Source organism: Phaethon aethereus (assembly GCF_964289735.1).
Source record: "Phaethon aethereus genome assembly, chromosome: 2".
NCBI classification, from domain to species: Eukaryota; Metazoa; Chordata; class Aves; order Phaethontiformes; family Phaethontidae; genus Phaethon; species Phaethon aethereus.
This window is the reverse complement of record NC_138582.1, coordinates 24698192-24709953: the sequence shown is the minus strand read 5'-3', so window position 1 is coordinate 24709953 and position 11762 is coordinate 24698192. Positions and strand designations below refer to the sequence as shown.

Below are 11762 nucleotides of genomic sequence, written 5' to 3'. Positions count from 1 at the left end.
TTTCCAGATCTCCAGAGTAGCCATTAAGCCAAAATGGCCATAATACCAAGATACATGAAATAATAATCTTGAGTTTGCTAAGAATGATTGGCCAAGCCTAGAAAGAAATTAGGCAATTTGTAATCCTTTCTAGGTATCCATTAGCCAGTTGTTGCACCTTTCTTGGAAATGAGGCACACACATGCTTTGCCCATGGTATCCACCTAATCACCACCTGCATATGGTATTGTCATTTTTGTTCCTGGAGAGTCTCTGTGGGATTTACACTAAAAGCTATAAATGCCTGTCTTGAAAAAACAGAAGGCCCTCCTATGCAGCAAGGTATTCATTCAAGCCTTGTACTCCCTTGCCAAAGCCAGCAGATCCTGACATCAAATGACAGAGGAGATGGGCCCTTAAAACTGAAGAGAAGTTGCTTTTCCTTTGATGGAATTAAAGAGGAAAGAAAAGTCAGTAGAAAATTGCAGAGAGAAATCGTACAGCTGCAGCTGCAATCTCGGAGAACGGTCTTTGCAACAGCAGTCTGAACAGATGCAATTTGGACAATGTTCCTCAAACTGAAGAAAAGTTTGTTACAATAGTTGAGACCAAAACGAAGAATGTCTGTCCAAGAGTTTTTCCTGTGTGGATTAACACAAAAAGCCAAATGTTAATGTCATGCAGAAAGAACGACAAGATATATCTATAACCTGATTGTGGGGGCGTCTAAGGAAATGCCCAGGTCCACAAGGTCCACACTGTTCCTGAGGTGAGCTCATGCAGTCATTTGGTGAGACAAGGAAAGAAATGGCAGGGGGAGTTGTCTAGGGGATCTTAAATGTTCCACTCAACTTGGCCTCATATTACGCAATATCAGAAAAAGAGGATATGAAATTAATTGAAATAAAAACATAGCAGGTTTCATGGCTACGATCATTATAAATTATATATGAGGAATTTTCTTATAAACGCTAGTCTTGGTGAGACAGAGTATTTTGGTGGATGAATCTAGGTCTGCAAATAAAAAAATCATGATTGCTATTTTCAATAGCTTACTTCATGGCTGGCCAGGTCATTAAATTCTTTTCTGTGTGACCAGTTTCCCCATGTGCCTGAGATACTGCTGGCTAGGCATCTTTGTGTTATAGTTAAGATGCTAAATTAAGTGCTAATTGTTATTATTCTTTGACGTCATTACTGTGGAGTATACAGCCAACTCCTTATTGTTCTGTACAAAGGGCAGTTCGGGACTGTGCAAATAAGGGGAAAAAAAGGATAGCGGATACACTGGAGGAAGAGCCATGGAAGGAGGCAGAGATAGTCAGCTCCATTAAGTCAGTGCACAGAGTTCTTCCTGTCACTTCAGTTTTTGAAGGGGTTATAAGGCTGAATGCAGTTTTGGACCTGAGTGGACCCCACCTATCCAAATGCATCAAAGCAAATAAGCCTTCTGAAAACACCGAGGCATACAACACAGAGACAACAGCAGTCCTTTCCTTCCCAGTCCACCCAGTCCCTGGGATTTCTGGCACCTGCTCCAGTTGTCTTTTGGACATTAATATTAAGACTGTTTGCTCAAAAGGTGCCACAGCTCTCAAACTAGAGTCTGCAGCCTTCTTTTCCTCTCCAAAATACTGTAGCACCAGCAACAGTTCATGCTTCTTCATGGTGTCCTTGAAAGGGACCATCTTTTGAGAAGTGAAGGCAGGCATTAATGCTAAATCATTTCTTGCTTATGCTCCATTGAAATTTAAAATAAAATTTACCTCTGACTTTAGTGAGACACAATTTAGGCAGGGAATCCTTGCCTTTTCCACAAAGAGTGCCAGTTGTGATACTTAGGACTGTACTTTCTGTGGTGTGGACTGGAGCCAACTAGGAACAGGACTGTGACAATCAAGTGATTTTGCATATGCCACAAAAAGTCTTTAGATAATCATAATCTGGATCAAATTAGAACCAAAAATCTACTGGAAAAAGATCACATGGGACATCAGCAGTCCCCTAAGCCAGCTGCATTCCTAAATAGTTTATTATAAAATCTAGCTCTCTATCACAAAAGAAAAAAAAAATTAATAGTGCTATCAGCCACATATGAAAATGCATACGTTGGTGCTCCTTCTCCCATTTCTGTGCCAGAAATTAACTAATCAAATGCTCTTTTACTATGGATGTGTCGACATCAATCGATGGTGCTGTGGAACAAAGATATTGTGGCACAAGAATTTATTTAACAGAATTGGAATGGCAGCTGTACAAAAAATAAGGATGAATCAATGATTCCTAAATGGAAAAAGTCAAAATTAGTAGGGAGAAGAAAAATATTTTTGTACTTCCAAAAGGGCGTTATAAACAAAGGAGAGAAAAAAAAAGCAAAAATTCAAATTGGAATAAATGGAGCAGACAGGGATTTCACAAGCCTTTGTTGATTTTATGCATGCTTCTGAAACAGAAAAATCTCAAAAAAAGCAATTTCTTAAGTTTTGTTCAACTTGTAAAGAGACGGTTTTGGGTAATTTTATACACATAAAATGGTGATATAATTACATGAATGATCCTGTGTTTGGTACCATCGTGAGCTATATATTGTTAAAAAAAGAGACTCAACTATTTCCCAAGTTCCCAATTTGTGGTCAAGATATGTCTGATGTGTGCATTCAGTCCCAAGAACTAGAAAACACACCAGGTTCCACAGCTCAGACATTAATATTCATGTGACATTTTTTTTCCCACTTTTTTTTTCTGAAGTGGAGTATGGTTCTTTATTAATTGTTCTCAGTCTGAAGTCCTGCATGTTCAGAGGGCCTATCTGAGGTAGATACATGGCTTATTTCAGCAACAGGAAAACCTGTTTAGAGAAACTGGATTTTTAAGTAAGTAATACACTATATATGTGTCTGGATTTTTAAATAAGTAATACACTATATATGTGTCATTCTTACCTAAAAGTTTGACTTGACAAGACTAACTTCATCATTCGTTGCCAGAAATGTTCTACATTATCATCTGATTTCTTAGGAAAAAATAAAAACATACCCACTGAAACACCTCCTTCCAGTCCCTGTTCCATGCGCAAATACATTAAAAAGATGCCAGGATTCTTTTGTCTTTTGTGTTTTTAAACGTTATGTAACCTGTCTGCAATTGAAATAAAGTCATCAAAGACAAGGTTTTTATACTGATCCTTCACTCACTGCATTCTCAATTGCACTGAGAGGTGCCTTATTTTCAGCAATTTTTTTTACGCCTCCTTGTTTTTCCATACAGGAACCTGTGGAGTTAAACCACCTTTAAGGACAAATACTCCAATCTACAGTTTAACCAGTCAACACACAAAATTGTTACATGTAATTCAGTCTCTACAGTCCCACCTTGGCGACCGACAGCCCATCAGATGCAGGCCACAAGCATACCTATCCTGGGTTCAGCTACAGAAAGAGCCTTGGGTAGAAACTGCATGGGATCAGAGTTTCTCCTTTTAAAAATGAAAGCAAGGACCACAACGTGAGGACAAAAAGCCAAGCTTTTCACCCTACTTTTCAAAGCACAGTTTGGTTGATGTGCTGTGACACAAGGTGAAATTCTCTAGCTCTAAACTTCATCTACCATATGGAAACTATCGTATAGCAGCCAATGTCTGCATGACCTGCCCAGCAATCCTGGTGAGCCTGTACTGACAAGCACCTGGCACATTTACCAGTACTCTCCTCCTTGATCACAGATGTGTTACACTGAGCAGAAGATTCGTGGGTACCTTCCAGCAGTCCAAAGCCATTGAAACAAGGAGTGTTCTTCATACCTTAATAGGGTTTAGACCAGACCTTTTGTTAGCTTCTGTTTTTCCTAGATGTGACCAGTAGTTGTATGACCTCCAGGAAAGCAAAAAGTGGCCAACTGCTGCTGTTCATACAGCTATAATTTTGTTCAAGGAATTAATTATCGCAGAAAGTGACAGACCAACTTATCTGTGGGTGTAAAACAGTGGCTATGAAGTGGAAAAGCCTCCTTCAAATAGAAGATAGGACTCGCTCTCCACAAGGCACTACACTTGGCCCCTTCCTTGGTTAGGTTCAACATGCTTGCTCTGTGCAGCTCTTGGCTCAATGTGCTCCTCTCAGAGGAGCGAGCTGCATAGAGATGAGGCCTGGCTCGGGTTAGGGACTGCACCCCGAGAGAGTGACACCTAAAAATTTGCAGTTGTAGGATTTAAGCTAGAGATACCTATGCCCTTTGTTCGATTTACCCAGTACAATACAGAGTTTGTTCTGACAAAAAAGACTGGCCCAGGTTATGTGTAAAGTGCCACTTTTGCAATTGTTTCCTGTGGCAAGTTTTGACCTTTTGACCTCTTCTCATAGGTTTCTAAATCTCTCATTTTAGTCTGTTTTAATTCACTTTGATAACATGGTAAGTGTTAGGAGATGTTTGCAAGTTTTCTTTTCTGGGTCTGAAATTACAGTCTAGAAGGAGTGGGGGGTGTCTCTTTCACATTTGTTGTGACTTGTATCGTCATACTCCAGTCACGTCAACCAAATTGTGTCCATTCAAGACAAGAGAGTTCATGAATACAATTAAAACCAAAAATAAAATAACAAGTACCCCAGAGATGATGTATTTCTTGACCTCTTTATGACCTGGTGAACAAATTGTGAGCCTGAAAGCTTGTCTGTTGTTTCCAGTTACATCACCTGGTCTAATAAAAGATATCCCCTCTTCCTAAAAAATGCTATTGCTTGTGTTTATTTTGGTGTTGGAGGAACGTATGGACTTGGATTGCTATGTTGTGTAAAGGCTCTATAGCTTTTATTTGATATTTGACAGTACTGCAAATATAACAGATTTTCTTTACAATCGTTAACTTTGGCCACACTTGAAGTCCCAGCAGTCAGGGAGCCTCTGACTACAAAATCCCCAGTGGAGCTAAAATCCATGTCAGATTGTGGTCCCAGGTTTGAAAGGTGAGGCACAGTCAGACATGTGAGGCTTCCAGAAAGTAGTCAGATCATCTGTTTGTGTTTTTTTAACCAACTTGTTATTGGCATAAACTTTTAAAAATACGTATATTTACACCAGCCTGTTTTACTTTACTGTTTTATTTGAAATAATCTAATTAGGAAATTGTGGATCTCAGGTTTCTACAGCATTGAAATTTTTTAGCTTCATGATTAACAAAACTGGCAATAGATAACAGCATAAGCAACCTTAGTTAAATATATTTTAATTAAATAAGTTCAAGATACATTTTCCTAAGACAAATTTGGCCATGTTCAATACGGCATTACATGTAAACGTCTGGAAAAATTGCAGCATTTTTCCAAGCAGGAGGCATGAGATTACTATAATCCATAGCCTCCACCACAGTATTAATTAGCATGGCTCACTAACCAGGGATGTAATATTTGTAAATGAAACTCTAGAAGGGCATCAGTAAGGAACAGGATGTTGAAGCTAAATGGAAAACATGAACCAATAAAAAGGCTGAACTAGCTAGAAGTGCAAGCTCAGCCTTTGAAGTTAGTTCAAGTACTGCATGCTTTAATTTTGGTGTAATCTCATGATGGGGGTACAAACAAGAACTCAGAAACAGATTTTGTAACATTTGGCCCAATTGCAGATGAATCAGTTTGTTGATGGTTACCAACAATTGCACAGCCAGAGAAGCTGTGGTCTTTGTTAAATTAGATTGAATAATTGGCTTCAGTGGGAGTTTCGGGTGCAGAGCAAATGAAGTGTCACGGCCCTTGACTCTCGTAAGATTCCTTAGCAGAAACTAAGCTTTTGCGTTCAGAACAACCTGAATATGGATTCAGAGAAAATAAGTCCCTCAAGAGTTCATCTACTCACTCCTCTGCCCCAATATGGGTCTGAAAATACTTAGTCATTCCTGGCAGATGTGCGTATCTTATCTGTTCTTAGAACCCCTCTGATGACAATAAGGGTACCAAAAGCTCTCTGGGCAGTTTGTTTCCAATGCTTAACTATTGTCTTGGACTACAATCTGTGATTAGTCCTACATTACCTTGGCAAGTCTAACTAAGCCTATGTATTTCTGTGTTTTTATTTTGTTTTGCTTTGGTTTTTTTTTAATATACTTCTGTGTGGAGCTACAGTGACAAAGCTATGCTTTCCTGGTGTTTCACTCAAAAAAAAATCATCATTGTTTTCGTCCTTTGGACAGCTTTCTGAAGGCCTACTATTGGCAGGTGCTGAGCACCTCTGGAGGTCTGAATTAAGAGAATGAGTTTCCATACATTCAGCAAATTTCAGGATCAGGCAGCCAGGAGTTAAAATGATCTTTGAACTGGAAGGTCATAACTGGAAGATGAACACAAGCATACACACTCTCCTTTTTTAGAGCAAGCACTCAGTTCACTAGCTTGAAAATAGCAAATCATTTATCATAGTTTTTAGTGAATGGCACAACACGTGCTGTTAATTACTTTCTCATTGGGAGAAAAAACACAGAGAAAGTTAATTTTTTTCTTGCATATGCTTTTCTAGACGAAAAAAATATCCCAAAAAGTGCATTTATTTTCTCTTTCCAGCAGCCATGCAGACCTCTGGAAAGAGCCATATTCCTCAACAAAGCAAGTGTAATGGCTCTGTCCTCTCAAATGAAAGTGAGTACAAACCCAAACATTTTAATGAAACACAAAGACCTTCATTTAAAAAAGATACATAGAAGAAAACATTTGGAATATTGTATTAGGAAAAAGATAATATACACCAAACTTAAACCCAATGTGATTATGACAGTAAAATAGTTTAGCAAACAAGGTAATTTTATGCATATATGTGTATAGTGTGTATATATATATGCACACAAGCACACACAAATCCATGAAGTATAGATTTTATAGGCATGTATACATGCCTGTACACACACACTCACACACAAAATTGTGAAGGTGTAAATTACTCTAGAGATGTGATAGATTCAATTTCCAAAGTACCTTTTTCAGGAATGAGTGGTATCCAAACCAATCAGGGTCTGGGGTTTACAAAACCAGTACTGATCAGTTGGGTCTCACAGCTGGGATGAAATTCATTTAGTTGCCTACAGGTAAAAACCAAGAATGCTATAACTTTCTTGATTGCATTTACTGAGCCATAGGCACCATGGCCTATTCTAATGAATATTTCCAATTAAATCCCTGTATTTAGTGACTTTGACAGATGGGGAATATTGCATAAGCTATTGTGTGCCTGTGCATTCCTTGAATGTGATGCTGTGTTTTTTTCTTGCTTGCCTTGTCTTTTGTTTCATTTAACTTTCTCATTAATGGCACAATTGCTTTGCTTTGTTCAAAAATCCTTTTCTGAGAAGTGAGCATTACTTTCTTTTTAAACTTCTTGCCAGCAGAAGATTTTCAAACGCATATGGTACAGAGGAATCATATATAAGATTGTTTTAGAGGAAAAAGAAATATCTAAAATTAAAAGCACAAATCCACTTACTACATTTCCACTTTTCCTTTGACATGAAATGAAAACTTAACGTGAGACATGCACACAATTCATCAGCATACTCTGAACAAATACATAATTAACATGTGGAATAAGCAATGCTGTTGTCAACGCTTTCACATATGTTACCATGAAACTAAAATATTTTAATTAGTAGAGAAACAGAGGAAAATCGAAGCAAATGCAGACTGTGCTTGACATATGAATTAGCTTGCCTCAATGAATATTAAAAATAAGAGAATCTCATCTGTACCTTGACTACCCTTACCATACTAGGACAGCTTAGTGGGTCCTGCATAATTCCAATCTGCTCCAGCACTCTGATAAATTATTACTTGGCAGAGAAGTATCTATTGTGGTCATTGTGCAAATGCTTTACTAAATCTCTGGCAGAAGTCAAAATGTGTGAGTTGGTTAGCAGGTAGGTAGAAAGTGTATACTTTGGTGTTTTGAATTAATCCAATGTGCTGGAGTGACAGAACCTTATTTGAAGGCAATGTAATAAGAGGAAAAATAAAAACCTATATAGCAATACCATGTGGCTTCTGATTCGGGAACTACAATTTAGCCTATTAGACATGGACCTGTTCCAAAAGTGCACATTCAAACAATCATGCATGAAGGAGTTAGAAACACAGATGTGAATTACAACTCTCTGAAATCCTGGGAATACTCCAAATCAGGCCATTAGAGGTAGGTTTGAACTGTGAGTACAGATCCAGATCTAAAATTTTTGTTCAAACCTATCTTTCCCTAACATTTTTACAGCAACTACTGAATGTATTAAAACCAGCAATGTTCCATAAACTTAAAAAAAATACCAGTTAACCCCATCTTAGCTGTATTCAGACATGATTCACAATGACTGACTAAAAGCATTTCTATAAAAAGGCAGTAACAAAAATCATCAGTTGAATGTAATGGGACAGCTTAAACAGGTCAAATTCAAGCTGGATTACTGCAGCTCCATTGGCCACATGCAGCTGCACAGAGATCAGTTTGGTCCAGTATTTAACATTAGAAATATAAATAATTTAAGGATTTTCTTTTCCAAGTTTGGGACAGAATTTTGAAACATCTGGTCTCTTTTCAATCATTTTTACACACACACACATGCACTAAAGTCAGTAGTTTTGACTAGAGCAATTGTGTTTTGTGGGACTGAGGCTGGCTGTTTCACAGGCGTACAAGTGGTAGAGGATAGAAAATGTCCCCAGGTCTGTAATACTATACAGGGCTAAAGGCAGCAATGAAGGGACACCTGCCATTTTTCAGTACTCTCAACAGCAGGAAACTGAGGGTCCCACATATATGAAAAGGGACAAAATTTCTAGCAGGGCCTGTTGTGATAGGATGAGTGGTAATGGTTTTAAACTAAAAGAGGGCAGATTTAGACTAGATAGAAGGAAGAAATTTTTCACTATGAGGGTGGTGAAACACTGGTCCAGGTTGCCCAGAGAGGTGGTAGATGCTCCATCCCTGGAAACATTCAAGGTCATGTTGGATGGGGCTCTGAGCAACCTGATCTAGTTGAAGATGTCCCTGCTCATTGCAGGGATGTTGGACTAGATGATCTTTAAAAGTCCTTTCCAACCCAAACTCTTTTATGATTCTGTAATGATTCTACAATACCAATTTCATTGATGTAGACTTCTATCTGTAGACTTCATTAATGCAGGTTTCTCTTTTTTTAAGTCAAACGTATTTGCAAAGTGAGTCACAATGATTCTTCTTGTGTAAGAGATGTAGAAGGTGTGGCACAAATCAGTCTGGCCTTGGCCACTCTGTATATATATTACTATATATTACTGTATAATAAGAGAACGAGTAATAGAAACTGGGTCTGCTGAATCTGGTCTACTGCTGTGTCTGCAAAGCACCGCTATTCTTTGCTGATCTCAGTGCCTGATGATTAAATACTAGATTTCCACACCTTGAAAGGGACAAACAAATACACAGCTCAGACTCTAAGATGGTTCCCCATTAAGAGTACTTTAAGAAACAGCCGCTGAGAAGAGATCATGAGGAGTACGGAGGCAATGGTAGAGCAGCATTGTAGAGACACAAATGAGAAAGCATTTTGCCCCTTTTTAAATGGCCTCATGACCACCACTACCCTCTTGTAAACTACTGTAAGTGTGCACCTTAATAACATAATCCAGCACTACATATTTTCAGGAATTCAACTCATAGTCTGATAGTTTGTGTCACGCAGTAGCAGGAGGGAAGTCAAAGCAAAATGTATAAAGCCCCTTCCTGAAGTGCATAGTCACAGCTCGTGTTGATATCAAAAGTATTTGAATGAGCAGCTTCAGGACTGCACCCTCAAAAATTATAAAATGTTTCAATAAATATGCCAGGTCTGATGAGAGAAAAGTGAAATAAACAGTAATAGCATCTAAGTGTAAATACTTATGAAACCAAATGGCAGCTTAAAAACATCCAAAATAGTCCTAATATGTTGCATTACTTGGGAGTAAACAATAAAAGTCTGTGTCCCGGTTTTCCAATGAATATGATTGGGTTGTGTATTTTGAATGCCACTAAAGCATAAATCCATCCAGAAAAGTTTCTAGGTTTGCAGGTTTCTTAAAAGAGAATTGTTTTTATTGTCTGTAGCAGCAAACTCCATAGAGGACTGTTGTTCTGCTGTATACTTCTGAAAGTCCCAATGTATACATAGTTAAAATAAACAAGGAATAAAGTTTTAGTTCCCTAAAGGGAGAGGTGCTAGGATTGCTGAGTAAAACTTTTCTAGCCCTTTAAAACTGCTGAGCACACATAGGTGGTAGATCAGCAACCTGAGAGGGAACAGATCTCAAAAACAAGATAAAAAGGCAATAGCAGTGCAAGCTTTCTGAAGTGATATAGAGTCATCATTTAGAACAATAACTTTTAGTTAGTCTCTCTACCTGTTCAGTTCTCAGGCTCGCTGCTGGAACTGGCAATAGTCATTATTTGGTCCCTCAGGACGAGACTAAAACCACTATTCCATTTCAGATGTATCACCAAATAGCAGTTATGGGGTATCTGCCATTGCAGCAGATTAGATTCAGTAACCCAGAAGTAAAAGGGTCCCTGTCTCTTAATATGTTCCCTGTCCAATTGCTCAGTATTTCTTTAAAATTAACACATAAAAAGGGCATAGTATGACATGTATTTCTAGCATTACTAATACATGTGATCCTTCTGAGTTGGCCTATAAATGACTCTGCATGTGTGTGTATATACACGCATATATATTTCAGTTAACATGGAGAGAGAACTGCAAGCTGGATTGAGGGTTATCATCAGTTTGCAGAACTTTGAGTGGATAGAGCCAGTTTGCAAAATTCTACTCACTGATTGAAGTACATGAAGTACTTTTCTTTTGTTTGTTTTTAAGTTTGATAGATGTGTATGGTATTAATCATAGTTACTGTCTGGGACAGTAGTTTTTGCATGGGGGCTGGTAAATTTTCATTAACAATTTGGCAAGGCTGGAACATATTCACAAGGAGTTTTATCATCTGTGACAAATATCTGGATAATATTTTTCATTCTAGAAGTAATCCAAGTATGATTCAAGTCAAAGCTACCAGCATAAGATAAGCATTGTCTACATGTTATTTAACTGTCTCAAAATGCCGTGAGGGCAAGAATACAGCAAAACAGAAACTGACTGCCGCGCTCCGGCATTTGGTTGCGTGCACTGTACTGACCGCAGCAGTAGAAGGTGGCCTTTCACGTGTTCTTTAGACTGACATACATCACTGCATTTATGGCATTTCATGATTCTTCTTTGCCTTTTACATTAACGAGTGGTAGGCCACACAGCACCACATGTGCTCTGCTCACTGCAAGATGCTACATTCCACCCTCCTCAGATGTACTGAGCATTAAAGTTCAGTGCATCTGTGAAATTTGGGAAAACATGAAAAACAGGGACAAGAATTTTATGGTTTACTCCCTTGTGGCTTCCACCCAAGATGTCTTTCTCAGGTAATGTCACACAAGCAAACCACCCAAACAAAGAAGGAATAGAGATAAATGTGAAGCAAACTCTGTCTCTGAACTGTGGGGGAACTAGGAACTGAGCAAATGATCTCCCTTGCTCCTTCTGCGAGGATATGTGAGCGAGGCAGGTATATCCATAAAAGACAGCGTCCTTCTTCTCTGCCAGCCTGTCTGAAGCAACTCCCGATGGAAATTCCATAAAATTCTTGGTCATTGTGTCAAGAGTGAAAAACAAAAAGACTATTAGTTGTCCTTAGCTGTCACTCCACACTGAGGAGCAATGGATGTTCCTTAGCAGTATGATCCAAGAGCTCCAAGTG

General features: G+C 38.5%; 1 protein-coding gene across 1 annotated transcript in view; it reads right to left on the bottom strand.

The window, feature by feature from the left end:
* Positions 1-3220: 3220 nt before the first annotated feature.
* RGS22 (regulator of G protein signaling 22) overlaps positions 3221-11762 on the bottom strand; it is a gene marked incomplete at its 3' end in the record, with an annotated part of 72611 nt that continues 64069 nt past the window's right edge. The window contains exon 27 of the mRNA XM_082015072.1: positions 3221-3289. Within this exon, the coding sequence (XP_081871198.1) occupies positions 3221-3289 (69 nt within the window). The remainder of the gene's footprint in view (positions 3290-11762) is intronic.